Source organism: Ambystoma mexicanum, chromosome 7q, assembly GCF_040938575.1.
Source record: "Ambystoma mexicanum isolate Mex_15411 chromosome 7q, UKY_AmexF1_1, whole genome shotgun sequence".
Classification (NCBI taxonomy): domain Eukaryota; kingdom Metazoa; phylum Chordata; class Amphibia; order Caudata; family Ambystomatidae; genus Ambystoma; species Ambystoma mexicanum.
Window position 1 is genome coordinate 950,411,989 of NC_090941.1, and position 17,982 is coordinate 950,429,970.

The 17,982-nt window shown below is 46.0% G+C and overlaps 1 protein-coding gene across 3 annotated transcripts in view; it reads left to right on the forward strand.

Moving 5' to 3' along the window:
* PAK1 (p21 (RAC1) activated kinase 1) overlaps positions 1-17,982 on the forward strand; it is a 724,626-nt gene that overhangs the window by 640,943 nt on the left and 65,701 nt on the right. For all 3 annotated transcript variants that reach the window (XM_069639982.1, XM_069639985.1, XM_069639983.1), the window contains exon 12: positions 4,446-4,563. In XM_069639982.1, the coding sequence (XP_069496083.1) occupies positions 4,446-4,563 (118 nt within the window). The remainder of the gene's footprint in view (positions 1-4,445; positions 4,564-17,982) is intronic.

Genomic DNA, 17,982 nt, shown 5'->3' on the forward strand with positions numbered 1-17,982 from the left:
ATTCAACCCAAGATACCTTGGTCCCTATTCCATCACTACCATAGTAAACCCAGTAGCGGTCAAGTTGGACTTGCCCCCTCACATGAAGATACATCCGGTCTTCCACGTCTCTCTATTAAAACCCGTGCAACCTCAAACCCGACTAACTAAATCTCCAAAACCTATCCTAGTTGATGGAGAACTCGAGTTTGAAGTCAAAAGCATCCTGGACTCCAAGATCTCCAAATCTAAACTATTTTACCTAATTGACTGGAAAGGCTACGGCCCCCAAGAAAGATCCTGGGAACCTGCAGAATATGTCCACGCTCCTCGTCTAATCAAAAGATTCCATCGAACATTTCCTGACAAGCCCAAACCCCCGGAGAAGCCCGGTTTGGGAGGGGCCTTGAGGGGGGGTGCTGTCATGATCTCTGCTTCCAAAAGGTCAGGACTTACCCAACTCCCTTGGAAGCAGACCCATAACCCAGGTTCCGAGTGCCAACCAGTCCCAATTGGGACCTTTTGGACCCTGTCCTGGCGCCAGTGGCACCAGGCTCATAAATATGCCCAGTCCTAGCGCTGGAAGCGCCGGGCTCATAATGCTTGGGTGGACTTACCTGCAGCAGACCATGCTGCTTACTTACCTGCCAGTTGAGCCTCTAATCCTCTTCTGTTTGGGACTACTTTTCCTGTTGGGTGGGGCAGGAGCCACTCCCTAGGTTCAGAACACTGGAACTCTTCTGGAAAGCAGGAACTCTTTTCTTACCTAGGCGAGGCTGTGGAAGGAGACACCTAAGCACCACAGGAGGCTATTTAAACCACACCCGATGGATGAATCTTGCTTTGCGTTATTCTGCATCCTCTGCAGCAGAATGCTCATCGTGTCTTCTGCATCTGATCCTGGGCCTAAGGGAAAAAGGCTTACCATCCTGAATCCAGTCTTCAGCAACACCTATAAAGACAAGAAAGAACAGGTTAGCATTACGGTCTTCAGTGACAGCGCTTCTCTTACCTGGTCCATCAGCTGTCACCAACGCCTCGCGCTGCATTCCGGCATCTGAAAGACAAAAGCTTACCAACTCTTCGCGCGCTCCGGAGGCCTTCGGCGCTGCATCCCGCATCTGAAAGACAAAAGAAGGTGCGTTTAAAGACATTGGGCAACTTTATTGCTCACGTGCCATTACTTCTTCCCACGCCGAACCCAGTGGGTATTCCGGCACCCTTCAGCAGCTCCGAACTTGTACCTGCAAGATAAAAGGACATTTAGTGCGCATCGTGAAGCAGGCAACAAGCGCTTACTTACGTGCTTCCAGGCGCTTCTATTCCTCACACGGGTTCCATCCTCAACTCACTTCAGCCCGTCATGCGCCATCGCCGGAACCCTGCAAAACAAGAGACATCATTACAAAAGACTTTTAAAGACATTTGAAATACTCAGACTTACCGTTTGTGCAGTAAACGACGGACAGCAGTCCTCTGAGGTCAAGAGGCCTGCACCCTTATCCAGTGAAGAAACTGGTTACGACACCCTGCCCCGAGGCAGATGGAGAGCTCGGCGTTCACTTACCTAAGGTGAGAGCGTTAACCTTTGGGGTTCTACAGGAGAAGAGAAGGGGGAGAAGAGAGAGGCACCCAATAACCCCAGTTCATTAATCCCATATTTTCTATCTGCAGACATCTTACTCTGCGAGTCAGACATACAGTGCACAGAGGTCCAGCCCAAAGAGCCAACCGTGTGTTACACATCACCTTTGAAGATACGGTATTCGCCCAGTCAAGACCGGCGCCTCTGCGGGAATCAGGTGAGCATTACACACACTTTGGAATTTCAAGGCAGATGCCCCAACATTCCTCCCATCACGTGTCAAGAGCTGCACACGGCGCAGCTGCTGCAGGAGGTCCAAGCCATGCTTCACAAAGGGTCGATAGAACCAGTCCCTCAGCACCTCTGGGGCTCTGGAGTGTACTTAAGATACTTTCAGGTAAAGAAGAAATCTGGTGGGTGGCGACCAATCCTATGCTTGCGGTGCCTCAAGTTCCTCAAATCCCGAAGGATGGTTCTGTTGCAGCACATGCACGACTAGCTGGAGGAAGGGGATTTTCTGGCAACTCTCGACTTGGAGGACGCGTACTTCCAAATCCACATTCATTGCAAGCAGCAGTAGTTCCTGCGTTTGTCATCCAGGGAACACAATACCATTTCAAGGCCCTTCGCTTCGCTGTGAAAGTGGCTCTGAGGGTGTTAACTAAATACTTGGCTCCGGTGGCAGCGCATCTCCGCCGCAAGGGTATCACGTCTACCCTTCCTTGGACGATTGGCTCATTCTGTCCCACTCCCATGCTCTGGCAATCCAGCACGCAGCGGAGGCCATCAAACTTCTAGCGTCGCTAAGCTTCTTGATCAACTATCCGAAGTCCTGCATAGTGCCATGTTGGAACGCTCTGTTCCTGGGCACTTGGACTCAACACTCTGGTGTCTGGCGACTCCTTCAGAAGAGAGGATGAAGACCATCCTAGGAAAGGTCCAACAGCTGTCGGCAGCGACCATTGCAAAACTCCAGTCAATCAAGTCCCTGCTGGGTACGATGTCTTCCTGGTCCCCTTTTGAAGGCTTTGGCTGAGACCCCTTCATGAGTTTCTGGATGCCAGATGGCATCAACTCAAGGGCACATGGACAGACAAGATCGCCCTCAATCGGGTATTCCGCTAAACCCTGCAATGGTGGTCCGTTCGTCCACACCTCACTCAGGGAGCTCCCTTTCAGATCTCTCTGTATGGAGCTACAGTCACCACCGACACCTCTCTCTGGAAGGTTGGAAAGCCCACACAGGACATTCTCATGCCAGAGGCCTCTGGCTCCCAGAAGAAAAGGAGTTGCACATAAATATTGGGAAGAGCGTGCAGTCTTCTGGGCCCTCAAGTCTTTCCAGCTTCAGCACCAGGGAAAGAGGGTGCGGGTCTTCAGACAACCACACCACCACCATGTTTCACATCAGGAAACGGGGCGGGACGTGCTCTGCCGCTCTCTCCTTGGAAGCCCAGTATCGATGGCACTGGGCCATTCTTCAGCACATGTTTCACATCCCTTTTCACATGGCATACGTCAAGAACACCATTGCAGACTCTCTGAGCAGGGAGCTGTGGTCCTGCCATGAATGGGGGCTTCAGCAAGCGCAAATGTCGTACCACTTCAACGAATGGGGTTGTCGCAGATCAACCTCTGTGACAGCTGCCGAATCCAACAGTCAGATGTTTGCCAGAAGATCTCCTCAGCCGAGGAGCCTGGGGTATGCCTTCTCATTACGCTGGGAGGGTCTCATTGTGTACACTTTCCCTCCAATTCCGGTGCTACTATGTGTGATCAACACACTCAGACATTGCTACTGCAGGATGATCCTCATTGCACCGACATGGCTAAGGCAAATCTGGTACTCAGACCTTCTCCATCTGTCAGTGGTTCCGGCCATCCAACTGCCTCCACTTTCCAACCTGCTCTCCAGAGAAGGTTAAATCCTGCACCATGACCCAGCGTAGCTGAACGTTGTGTCCTGGCACCTACAGCCTTAGAATTTGAATACTATTTGCGGTTGTTGGAATGCAAGAAGATCCTGGCCAAGGCCAGGTCTCCCTCTATGTTGACTTGCTAAAAGCACAAATGTAAAGGTGAGCCTTGCTACCTACAGTGTTTCTATATGTGTACTGCTGTGTAATTGTGTTTATGAGCATGTGAAACCATGCAATGCCCCATGCTGGAGAAGGTACAAATTACTTAACTGGGACTCTTGTTCTCCAGCATGGGTCTTGCATGGATTCACATGCGAACCTTCCCTCCTTCCCCTCTGGCTCTTCTTGGTTCATGCTGCCCCTTTACATGTGCTACCAAATCTGAAGATCCACCCCCAGGGGTGGATCCTAGAAGGAAGAGTGTCATTGGATGGGGGCAGTATGACCCAAAGTACACTGATAGGCTATAGAGGAGACGAACAGTTTTAGTTTGAAGCTAAACTACTTTCTTTTTTACTGAAGATTCCCAGCCTGACAACGGGGAATATTCATAAGCATGTGAATCCATGCCAGACCCATGCTGGAGAACAAGAGTTACAGGTAAGTAACTTGTACTGTAGTTGCGTCAGATGGACCAGTAAGATTGTGGGAAGCTGGAAATGACAATAATGCATGTTACAGAGCACAGAACATTTTTCTCGGGCAAGCTCTTCGGGTCGGGAAAGGGAGCCCAGCAGGTTCTGTTAAGATTCATTGATAGCCCTGTTTCTTGAGGTCCCTATAGCTCTGTGAATTTGTTGACAAATTGGAACCACCTCTCAATAAGGCATCTTAACAATTCCATATAATGCATTTTCATGAATGTTGAAAAAGATGATTTAGAGAATTGTATGTACTTTCAATTAGATTATAGACATTTTACACAATCAACATATTGTATTTGTCTGTCTGTTCTGTTGTAGTTACCTGGTGGGAGATGAATTGTGGGTGGTGATGGAGTATTTGGCAGGAGGGTCGCTAACAGACGTTGTAACGGAAACCTGTATGGATGAAGGACAGATAGCAGCTGTGTGCCGAGAGGTAAAGTTACATACAATTGTTTCCATGCTGGGTACTGACACAATATTATGAGAAGCGGTGTTTTTTTAAAGCATTAAGTTAAAAAAGGAGATGGCACACATCCACCTGCATTCTAGTTACTCCATACTGCACCCCTAAACCAACAACTCTGTGCATGAACATGTCATAAAGCAGATCTGTACATGTTGAAATTGACATTACAGATGGAACATACTACATGCATGCATGCTGATGTGGAAAAATCTCTGATTATGTTGATTGATAAGAAATTGTCTAGGTTGTGATGTTTACAGCTAAAATTATTGGCAAATTAGTGAAACTTTTGACAAGCGGATATAAGTGTATCTGACACCGCCAACATCTCATACTCTCCTTTTATTACATAGGAACTCTCAGCACTAATGCAGCATGTGCATTATGCAACACAATTTGTCAATACCAATAATGATTTTTAAAATAATGTCAGTCATTGTCACTATGTGCTGTAATTCCCACTTCAGTAGCATGGAAACCTGTTTAACACCGAATGCACCAAATCATCAGTAGATACTTTAAGAACCAACATGTGCTCCAATGTGGAAATATTACAACAAAACAAGATGTAATAAAACGTTGGTTGCTCTCTAGACACAATTTATGGTGTGCCAAAGAAAGTGCCTCAAAGATTCCATCCTTGGTACACACAACCTGCATGTAGCATGTTGCCAAAGCACCTAATGCCTCCAAGTACAAAAAGGGTTCCTCAAAGATTCTCTTCTTCATGCTCACAATCTGCATGCAGCTGGCTTGCCAGGCACCTGACGTGATAGGAATTAGCTGGCTTGAAATGCAATAGCATACATTTACGCAGAGCAGGCTTATCGGGGATAGTTAATATTTTTGGATCCCTTTGGTATGAGAAAAATGAGCAGTATATATTTCCTAATTATGTAGTGGTAAATATTGCAATATCTTCCTTAATATTTCTATAATCTTCCTTGATCAAAATATATTTCAAGAACCTTTTAACCATTCTCTTTTTTGTAGTAGGAGGAATATCTAAGCAGCAAGATGCACGGTGGATGCTACACAAAGTTCAAAGGATTGTAGTTCACAGTAAACAAATTCATGTGCCCTTGTTAAATCCACACCCATCGTCTATCCAGCCCGTCAGTCCTCTTTTCTTATGAGCCATATGGCACAGTCTGATTCTCCTTATTTGCCCTCGTCTGTCGTAGCCCTCTGTTAACCTTATTGTCCCTTAAAGGGTGGGTTCTGCCACTCATGCCTGCTCCCTATATCTTCATCACCACCTTCTTTATCGCCTTTGTGCCTTTGAGGTGCTCTGCCCCCCACACCCTCCTCCCGACAAACTCTCACCCCACCCGCCACCACTTGTGCCTCATTAAATACCCCCACCCCATCACTGATCTCTCCTTCCTAGCCCAACCTCAGCGATCACCTAATTTCTCTGCAGGCTTCCTCCATCTGTCATGCTGATTCCTGATCACTGTGTACCTCCATGTCCTCCTACTAGACCTGGGATGTGGATGTTGGGTTCCCGGTATTCGACTGGTAGAGGTGTCAGCGTGAAGTGCTGGTGACTACTATGGTCCAGGTCTGAGGAATTAATGGAATTGGGATTAGATTGATTTCAGTAAACCACCCAAACTCTAGAATCGAGAGGAGCATTTACCGCCTTAAGTAAACACAAAATTGAGGCGAAATTCTTTTAACGATCAAATAAATAATTCCAGCGTTGTACAAATATTTCAAGACAAGCAATGGGCAGTTCATAAAGAGCGAATCTGTCTTCCAGTAATCACAGATATGTGGTATGTCATAAATGTCAAGTCATAATGGGCATTGCTCACGCACAATAAACTATGGAGCTTTGAAAGATAAACGATACAGTGAAGATAAAGTAGGATATATGTATGTATGATTTGTTGGTGTAAGTAATTGCAACAATAGAAAATCATCATTGTGCTTTTAAACAGAGAACACTAACTGAGAATAGAGTCTGAACTAAAAAGGAGGTAGGAACGCGGTACCCCATCAGGTTCAGGATCCCACTTTAACACAGGGTTGCGTGAAACATCAGGATCCAGGGAATTAACCCTATTAATTTGTGCACATAGCGAGCTCTCACTCAACTCTGAGTGGTAGGATATTATAAGAGTATGTTCCCAGTTTTGATAAAGACCACAATTGGTCAAAACACGTGTCAACAAAGGGGCACCCTTTACAATAAAGGTACTTTTCTACATTCTTCTTTTACCTTTCGTGGGACATTACTTTAGAAACCTGTGCTGTACTCGGGTACACAAGCCAATTTTTGCAAACTAAGATTTGGGTATACCTCATAGTACCTGGGGCAGCAAAAGTCCACATTATCAACGGTTAGCGCAGAGTGAGCAGAAATACCTCCAATTCACATTGATCTAAAAAGGAGTTTCATTACTGAAGGAAAAGAAAGTTTATTATTGCATTGTAGTGCAAAGTAACCTGAGGGGCGAACCTTCTGTGAGGGGCCAGGAATGAGACTCGAACACACACGATTGGTATTTTTGCTCAAAGACTTTTATTAAAATAAAAGGGGATGGAGAAATAACTCTGTCCCTGCTCTAGGAGGTGTTTCCCTACCTAATACCAAAAATAAGGTTCTGTCATTGTTAGAATGTCCAAAGCAAAACTGTCCCATGTCCAAAGTTCTATTCTGGCCCACACATTCGAACAAAATTTAATTTAAGGTGAAAAGGGTAATGTCTTTGGACTTGAGTGGTTTATAAATGTTCAAAAAGGAAAAATGAAATGTGCAACTTCAACACAAACGTTCCAGAAGGATAGAGTTCCTTGTTGCAGAGGGTGGTTCGCTTCCCCTGGATGTCTCTTATTCTGTTGTATATCCACAAATATCAGTTCATGGAGTTTTCTTTGATGCATAACTGGTACACAAAACCACTTGGTTCTTTTGTCTTCATCTTGTTACGATACCTGGTGTACTCTCCTGCCTGGTTTTCACTCCTATTCTCTTGATCAGCACAGCCTTTTTGATAGTCCTGATATATCTTTCTCATGAACTCTTTTGGTGGTGTACTTCATATACACTCTTCAACTTGGCTTTGACTGGTGTGATTCCATACCGAGGCTTTTTTATTTGAACACACTTGCAATTGCCAGGTATACTTTCCTGCCAGGGCTTTCTCATATGCACACACTTGCAACTGCCTGGTATACTTTCCTGCCAGGACTTTCTTATATCTGTATTTTCCTTGCAGCTTTAATTTGCCTGGTATACTTTCCGGCAAGTGCTTTCCTTGTGTGGTCTCTGCATACACTTCCAATTTGCCTGGTATGCTCTCCTGCCAGGGCTTTTCTCATGTGGGCTCTGCACACACTTCCCAACTTGATATGCTCTTATATGTGTCTTATCTGATCTGTGTATTGCATACACTCGCAAACTTAAGTCTCTTACTTTGGTTCCATTCTCCCTTTTAAAGAAATGCTCACTGACTTTCTCTTTCATGCGCTTCGTTTGATTCGTTAACAGCTGTTTGGGTTTGGCATAGCTGCCAAAATGCCCCACTGTCCCTGCTTCCCATTGGATGGACTCGCTGGTTATTGCTGGTCCACTCTGTTTCACCCGCAGCAAGCTAGTGGTGGTCGTTCAGAGTTTCCTTCCATTTTGTTTGCTGCCTTCGTTTCTTTGCTTTTCTGCCTCTCGCAGTTCCTGCTGGAGTCTTCTGCTTCCATAAGGCAAGCGCTCCCTCCCAACACTTGCAAACACCCAGGAGCCCTGTGTTGGCTTCTGGCGTTCCAGCAGCGTGTTCTCTCTCTCCAGCAGCTTTCCTTTTCCTCTTCACCGAGCCACTTGACTCCATGGGATATTCACCAGACCCACGGTCTATAGGCTTGTACCAAGAAGAGCAGCTTTCTTCATCCATGAGTGTGCTTTAATCAGCTGTTTCTGCTGTTTAAATTTCACTGCATAAATGAAGGGTGTGTCCCTTACAGGAAAAGACTGTGTAATCTAACAATGGAACAAGTCACTGTAAACTGTCTCAAAGAAATATAACAAAAAATATATCTGCTAAGGAAGGTATACATGGTACAGAATTGTATATAACTTACATCTAGTATGGTGTCCGTGTGTTGACTCTCTTAGGGGGAGAGAGAAGTTCAGCACCCTGTGTTAGTTAATAACACATAATGATATATCCGCACATTGACTTTCAGACACACAGGGGTTAAGGTACACTATGCTAAAAACTTAGCAATTGTGTGAATTTCACATATTTTTTCTTTTATAACAAATGTTCAATTGATCATGACAGATTTTGTAGACAATACAAAAGTGCAAAGCGGAAAGAACGTAAAATTGGAATCAAGAATTAAGAAACCAAAAGAAGAACATTTAGAAGGTTCAAAACAGAAAAGGGTGATATTCACAACACATTATTCACAAATTACAAATCAATGTGTGTAGCATAAACTGCATGTATCATACAACATGTTTATGACCAGGGTCTTGTCTATAAACAGCTAATTTTTCATTAAGTCTGTACAAGTTATTCATGTGGAGATGAGAGATTCACCTATTAACTAAACAGATTCTAGTTCAATAAGGAAACCCTGAGTGAGCAAAACAAGTTAGATTGAAGTGCTGCTATCAGTAGGTCTCAATATGCGTTGAGTCAACTCGGGGTCAAACACTCAGTTATATACATTCGGTACAGTGTGTACCTTCCATAGCAGATATATCTTTTTGAGTTATTTATTTGAGACAGTTTACAGTGACTTGTTCCACTGTTGGATTACAGTCTTTTCCTGTTGGGACACACCCTTCCGTTTATGACAGTTCTTACCCCAGTGCCAGACAGAGTAGGGGTCTACCCTTCAGTTTAAGATTTTAAATTTCCTGGCCACAGGTATCCACTCGCAACAACTAGAGCGCAGCTTGTGCTCTTGGCCTTCTTCGCTCTGCATTACTCGGCTCATCTTCCTCGTCCCAGTATTCTTGTAGTTCTGGGAATGGAAGTTCATTCTTGACGACTTGCATGAAAAGTCTGGGTAAGTGTTCCTAGTTATTTTAAGGGCAAGTCAGTTCTAAATGACTTGTAGGTGGAGCCTGAGATGATATTTCCACAAGTTTTAAAAGGCAAGTCAGATTCGGACTGCTTGCGTACAGATTTTGTTAGGTCTTCAGTTCCCTTCCTAGGTGGATGAGGGGAGATACAACAATATGCATTAAGGCATTGGGCATGGATGGGGGGGGGGGTGCCATGTCTCATCCGATGGTTCCCTACCACTTCCCCAGAGGCTGTCTACCCCCATGTGATCCTCCCTCATGTAGCCGCCCCCAGGGTCAGGATCAGGTAGCGGCTGCTGTCCACTGGCCACATGGGGATAGGTCACCGTTAAAGTCATGACACCATCGGATTCATCACACTCGCTAGGAGTTGAAACGCGATTTGGGTCAATAGTGTTAGTAAATCAACTTTTCACATGGGGAAGAAAATTTCAGATTCTTATGTGAACCATAACTGAATGGATTGCAGTGAAATTGCTAAACCTCTACATATTTGTTTGCACCAGTTTGTTTTCAAGGAAAACCGTGCCATAATCATGCAATCTAATTAGACATTCATCATACCATGAAATGTACATGCCCCCAGACTTATGATTCGTCATTTTTACTGAGACTTTTCTGCTGAGTGTTACAGTACTCCTGGAGTTCTTGTATTGGTGACCAGAGCAGTTTGTTCCAAGAGCACTCATCAGCATATGAATGAATTGGTATGTATGGGAAGCTTGGGCATTATGGAAAAGATGTCATCTTACATGATGTGAAAGGAAGATCAGCCATGTAGCAGGTGAAAAGGAGTCAAGCCAGCATGCATGGCTGCCCCGCCCCATCCAAAACACGGACTCATGGGAACTCTTTGAGCTCGCTTTAATGAAGCCTTACCATCAAACCTTGCACTGGAAGTGCCTGCCAGTGTTTTCTCAAAGCAGTCTTCTGAGAGTTAATGACCTAATTGGAGCTCTGAACATGCTAATGGTGTAATATAAATGTCTTAACCAGGTATGCCTTCAGCCACTCACTTTTATAAACACTAGGCATATCCTTTACTGAAGTCCTGTTAAAAACAACCATTGGCAAATCAAACAGTTTGGGCTGGTGTATATGTATTGGGCATTTGCCAGGCACTGTTAGATGCCCAGGTGCTCACACCATTTTTCACCTGCCATCATTAATGGAGAGTTATTACCACTACAGCAGTGTCTAGCAAGTGCCTTTCCCATGCATACACAAAAGCCTTTAGTGTTGGCATTTCCAATGCTTGGTTTATAATGAAGTTATAAGTGTATAAGAGTAGAACATACACGGTCCTGCTGCGTTATATATTTAAAAACAATCGAAAAACCTGTTACTGTGTGCATACATGTCTTTTTTGTGGAAGACACATGGACTTCTATTGGATTCTCTGCTTAACTGGACGCAGTGGAGTTCCCTCAAACCATGTGAAATTGATTAAAAATTCCTGTGGCCAATCTTTGGATATCGTCCCTTCTACCCTGAGGGAGCCCCTTCCCATGAGGCCAGAGCAGCAAGGCTGCTACCCGATAGTCCCCCTGGGGGTGGTACTCAGTGGGAGCATGTAATGAGGAGCGATTCCCCCTGTGGGACTAGGGATGACAATCTGAAGAGAACGCAATACCTGACCCTAGATCCCCTTCCTACAATACCTTCCATCTTAGGGTCATAAGTTATTGTCATTCTACCATTCCCCTAGAAAGTAATGGGACGAGGAAGAATAGGAATTACCTAAGTGGAGGCCCCTTTTCCAGTACTGTGACATAGTAAAACTCCATGGACTCACAAGGGAACTGCAAGATCAGTACTGTGATGAGGGACAAGTGTGGAAGCATGAAGATTATCTATGGGAACCACATTGAACAGTGTAGTGGGTACAGACTTCCTAATGGTCCAACAGTAGTTGAAATGGAGGAGGGAAACCAGGAAGTGTTGTCAAGCCCTCACTAGAGGGGCCAAGGAGCTGGGGAACTGTGTTCTGAGGAGATGGGGCTGTTGACAGGTTTGCCTACCAGAGAGAGGGGAAACATTTGTGAGTCGGCGAAGTAAAGAGAGCTGGAAGAAGCTGGAGAGTTCCTTACTGGTGGAACCAAGGTCACCCCACACCTCGAGGAACAGGGAAGCTGTGCGGTCCAAGAAGTGGCTGCAGATCATTTCCCCTACCAAAAAGACAGGGACATGCTGCTGAGCCGCCGCAGAACTTGTAACCTGCGAGAGACGCAGAGAACTGGAGAAGAGCCCAAGGACCTCACCTCTGCGAGAGACCGGTGAGCACCCAGAGGAGGGTCAGAGGACCAGAAAGGCTAATGGGATCCCAATCGGCAAAGGAATAAGGGTCTGGGACCCACCTGTGAATCCAGAGATCTTCCTTGTGGCAGTACCTGGGAGGTTAGTGCACCAGGTCTGCTACATTCCCAAGGACGTAGAATAAGGGTCTGGGACCCACATGAGAAACAGAGTTGTATTCAAACGCATCTACCTCATGGCGGTATCTGCGAGGTTGGTGCACCAGGGGTGCCAGATTCCCACAGAGGGGAAACCAGGATCTGTGACCGAGACCGGTTTACTTGAAGTTGTGACATGAAGAGCAAGATAGTGAAGCAGGATTTCGCAAAAATATTGTGAGAAAAGCCAAGATTGGGGAAGTCCTCTTGGCATTGTGAAACCTGAGAAAGAGCAAGACCTGGCAGTGCAGTGAACCAGGGTTTTGCCCGAGCACTAGGGTAGAAGTCAAGAGAGGAGAGTTCCTCTTACTATTGTGAACATTGAGAAGATCGGGGAAGAGAAGAATACCCCTTGGTGTTGCATTGGAAACCTTGTGAAAGACCAAGAGAGGAGGGACATCCCCTTAACATTGTGGAACACATAAGGAGACTGGGGGAAGGGAGGCATTCCCCCTGGTGCATGCAAGTCCTATGTAACATCAAGTGAAGGGAGACATTCTCTTGAACTGTGGTGGACGACAGGAGTTTGAACTTTGCTTTGCACCTGTTTGGAACTTTGTGTTTTTTCACTGTGAAACTTTGCTTTGCGCCATTTGACTAAATGTGCACTTTTGAAAATCGACTTCTATCCTGGAGGAAGGGAACCAAAGCCGCAGGCAAGAATCCCTTGAAGCACAGGAGCTGTGAGTCGTCATCGAGGAGAAGGGAGCCATTTTCCTTGACCATGACCAGTGGCATATTTGTTAGTTTAGCTATAAGAGTAAGAGTTGGAAATGGCATTTGACACAGGACAGAGGACGTCTTAGTTCTTGGACACTGACAGTTTCCGTTGTTTTGTATGGGGCAGGGAAGCCTCTCGTAGTTTAAGGGAGAGCTGGGTTTTCCCCTTCATTTTCTTTCAATAAAGTTTTATGCCAACTCACACGCCCTTCCTGTGCCAGTCTCCTGCTTCTGCACCCTTACATTCTTGCAACCCCAATTCGTTGATGGCATGCAAGAAGTTTTACATATATGCCCAGATGGAGACAGTTGCTAAACTCCAGTCTGCAAAAGATAAATGCATTATTTCCACTCATGCGATATGGGAAAGTCAAGAAAGACAGGATATTTCTGAATCTCATCAGGTGGAAAAAAACATTTTTGACCACTGAGGAATCCTGTGGCTCCAGAGAATTATCAGAGTCTAGGATGATGCCCACGTTCCCGATGGATCGAGAAGGGAGTTGGCCCATAAATGGATGGCTAAATGCATTCGTTCCAGGGCTTCATTGCAACACACACCGTAAATACCTAGATTTTACTTGGGTACATTTTTTGTTGCCTTTTGGTTCATCCAATGCTGTGAAGCATTTTTCTTTTGTAAATAGAATTTTTATTGTAAATCAACAAGTGCAACTAGCATAGCATTGCGTTACAGAGTGCAAACAGAGCAAGAGATTGATTTGGTTTTCATTCCCCCCCCACTCCCCTATTCTCCCTAGACACTTATCAACCCCGAGCCACAACAGGAAGTTAGACAATGAGCACAGAACATTTATTCGCTGAACTAAGGACATACAGCTATTATGTGGAGAGACGCATATTGGGAAACCGTATGAAAAAAACACTATTCAAAGGGTTTGAGGGCTTTTTCGTGTGGGGCTTTCGGCGTTGTCTTGTTCCTTTCCCAATACTCCAGAAAGGGAAGCCAGTGAAAATCTGTGTGAGTGAGATTCCATTAGCGCGGCTGTGAGGCTTTCCACGTCATATATTTCTTTGGCCTTTGGCAGCCATTCTATTTCCGTTGGCAGGGTGATGCATTTCCATCTCATAGTGAAGCACACCCGAGCTGCTGAGAGTACATTTCTGGGCAGATGGGGGAGGACCAAATATTGTTCTTTCACCCGCTCGAGCCCAAATAAATCCAGAAGGGGAGTAGCTGCTCTTTCATTTCCCTCTGTCGTTAATCCAGCCCAGGAATTTTTCCCCAGAAAATCACTGTTGATGCCAATAGTTGCTGATCTGTGCACATCCCCCGCCAGAAATAGGAGCTCGTTCCCGGATACATCTTTGCTAACCGCTGGGGGGGGTAAGGTGCCATTGCATGAGAAGACTGCTATTGTGCATCTTGTATTGGACTGCAAATAGCGGAGCTCCAAACGGCTCTGCATATTGCGGCCCATCCCACTTGCTCCTCCTCCCATCCCATGTCCACCTCCCAAATGGCTTGTTTGTGTGTTGTTGGTAGGTGCCCTCTGTCCAATAAGGCGCTTTATAGTTTTGCCATTAACCCATTAGAGCTCATGTGTGTGTTAAGTACTCTCTCCAATGGAGAGAGAGGCCTTTGGAGGGTTCCATGTAATAATCGCCGCAAAAATCTCGCCATGCAAAAATATCGCCGAAAAATTGCCGTTTTTTGCGGCGACATTATTGCATGGAACATGCGGGGGACACCCCTGCAACCAACAAACTTATTTTTTTTGTTTTTACATTTTTTTTTGGCCCCTGTCCCCATATATATGGTCACCCATATAATATCGCTGCGACCTTTTCCCGGCGATATTATTTACGGCGACCATATATATGGGGATAATATTACCTGATACCCTTTGGAGCTGTGAGTTCCACCGAGGGTCGGTGAGTGCGCCTTCTAATTGCATATATAGCATTGGGTGGATCTGCTTGCTTTGCTGTGCACTTTCTAGTTCTTCCTTGGTCAGAAAGACCCCATCTTTCCACATTTGCCCCACCCTGACTAGGCCTTGTTCATATTGTGGCTGGAAGCGAATAGGGTCTTCTAGGAGTTCTCTTATTGCACGCGGCCAGCTGCAGCTTAAGGGGGAGGGCCAAGTGGTGACTCCCCTCATGTCCAGTTTCTTTTTCCAAAGGGCCCACAGCATCGCTAATATTGGGTGTTTCTGGGGGACCCGTAGCAAGTCTCCCAGCGTTACTGGTGTAAAATAACCATTTTCTAATTGGACCCATTGCTTGCTTTCTGATTTCCTGAGGTGGTCAAGCAGTACCCTAAATTGGGCTGCTCTGTAGTACTCATATATATCTGGGTACACATGCCCCCCTTGTTCTTTGGAAAGATCATGGTTTTATAAGCGATTGAGGGCCTTTTCCTATCCCAGAAAAATGTTAGCACGGCGTGGTTGATCTCAGCGTGAAAGGAGTTCGGTAGTATGACCGGGAGAGACTGGAAGAGGAAGAGGAGCTGCGGGAGCACATTAATTTTAATAGTTATGAACCTTCCTGCCCATGAAAGGTTTAGGTTTATGATGTCCCTTTTTATCGCTGTCCAGAGCAGGGCGTAATTGGTCTGATAGCAGTCTCCTAGCTGTTTCGTTACTGACACCCCTAGTTATCGTAAGCTGTTGTGTGTCTGCTTCAGGCCCCATGTTTCTGTGCGAGTCTCTGGGGGGAAACTGCCCTTATTTAGAGGTAGGACTACTGTTTTGCTGTGGTTCACTTGGAAACCTGAGTGGGTGCCGTACTCCTCCATTACAGCTAGAAGTGCACGGATGGACCGGGAGGGGTGAGTCAGATAAACTAGGACATCGGCCGCAAACAGCGCAAGCTTATATTCCTTTTGGAATTTGGTGATCCCTGTGATTGAGGGATCCTTCCGCATAGTTTGGGCCAATGGCTCCATTACCAGTGCGAAAATCAGGGGTGATATAGGACAGCCCTGTCTGGTCCCCCGGCTCAGGTGGAAAGGGGGAGATGCCACCCCGTTGACTAAGACTTTTGCTTTTGTGTTGCAATACAAGGCTTGTGCTCCCGTAATCCAACGAGTGCCCAGGTTGGCTTTCCTCAGGACCTGGAGCATAAACGGCCACTCGACCCGATTGAAAGCATTCTCTGCATCGACCGAAACCAGGTTAGGGTCCTTATTCCTGGAATCGTTTGACGCAATCAGGTCTAGGGTCTTGCAGACATTGTCTGCGACCTGTCGCCCTTGACATACCCGACTTGGTCGTTATGTATGAGTTTTGTCAACACTTTGCCTAGCCTATTAGCTAGAATGCTGGCGTATACCTTGGCATCAACGTTCAACAGGGAGATTGGCCTGTAAGAGCCCCAGTCGAGCCTGTCTCTTCCTTCCTTGGGGAGAAAAATTATTCTAGCCTCTGTAAATGACGCGGGAGCCTGGCCCATCTCCATTATATCGTTAAAGAGAAGGGTCAAGAAGGGTGTTATGGCGCCACAAAAAGTTTTTATAAAAGGCTGGGGTAAAGCTGTCTTGTCCCGCTGCTGACCCTGCCTTCAATTTGGAAATGGTGGTATTGACTTCCGCTGCCATTTTAGGGGCACTGTTTGTCAATGATTGGGCTGTGCAGTGGGTCAAATGCTGAATTTTCTAGGAATGCTGTTAAGCTCTCTTGGGTGGAGGTGCAGTCCGAGGAGAATAGTTGATTGTAAAACTGGGTAAAGAGGGTTGTGATAAGAGTGGGATTTTCTAGTGTTGTCCCCTCCGGGTTTTTAATTTTAAATACGGCTCTCTGACCGCTTAGCCTAGCTGCTATTAGGGTGTGCGCTTTGTCCCCCTTTTGGTTAAATTTCTGTTTAACGTAGCAGAAACTAGTAAGTGTTTTACTACTCCACACCTCTTTTAGTTCTTGCCTGAGATTCCTTAATTTCTGCCAACACTTTAACTCCCCCTAGCCCCCACCTGACAGGATGGCTTCTTTATTTCTTATTTCCCTCTTTAGGTGAGATTCGCACAGGAGGCTGGCTTTTTTTTTACAATTGTCCCCTGCTATATCAGGTGCCCTCTTTTTGTAGTTTTGGCCGCTTCTCAGATTATAGCTCGAGAGGGGACACCTATGTCATTACGTTAAAAAAATGCCCTGATTTCCTCAAGGAGTTCTCTAAAGACCTGATCTTTAAAAAGTGTGTTATTGCAGATCCATCTTTTGTCTGTTTTTGTGCTTGGACCTATGTCAAGATCAAGGGTGCTCATGTTGTGGTCCAGTTCGATGGTTGCCACCTTTTTTTTTATGTTCAAGTGCAGCCTCTGTGAAAATGTAATCTATGCAAGTGAATGTTTGGTGTGGGGGTGAATAGAATGTGTATGCTTTCGTATGCGGGTGGCAAGCTCGCCCCTTGTATACCGGGAAATACTCATGCAGAAAGTTTTGAAAAGCCCCTCTCCTGGGGAGGAACCGCCCCTGCCTTCCTGTAAGAGACCCAATCAAGGTCCAGGTCCATCACCCTATTGAAATCCCCTCCGCAAATCAGGGCCCCGGTTCTCCATCCTTCTAAGAAAAGGAAAAGCTCCCTACTGAACTTGATTTGATGGCTATTTGGCACGTAGGCTGAGCACAATATGATCGACCTTGACCGGATATAGCCATTCAAGGCTAGGAACCTACCATCTGGGCTTCTATGAATCTGCGCTATTTGCAGCCCCGACGAAGAGCGGTACAAAATACCGACTCCAACTTTTTTGACCGGGCCCGATACTCAAATGGCCCATCCCAGTTGTGTGCCCTACAGGGTGGTTTCCTCTCCACTCCGAAATTTAGTTTCATGCACAGAGTATGTCTAGGTTAGACTGATTGAACGCCCTCATCAACATTGACTGCTTTTGGGGTGAGTTGAGGCCCTTCACATTTAAAGACCGTAAACGTACTGGGTCAATCGCCATGGCTTGGTGATGTCTTGAAACTCATTTGTAGCTGTCCTCTGCCTCTCTGTACATGTGCTGTTCGAATGCGTGCGCTGAGTGTTATTTTGCAGTGAGATGTTACCTGCTGAAGCTCCTGGATGTCTCTTTCCCCCCCCCTCACCACCTCCCATGTGTTGACCCCTCCCCCCTCGAAACAACTAAGTGGAAACCCCCCCCCCCCCAATACCCCTCTGAGGCAGAGACGCCCTAGAAACAAAAACATCAGGCAGCACTACGGGGAA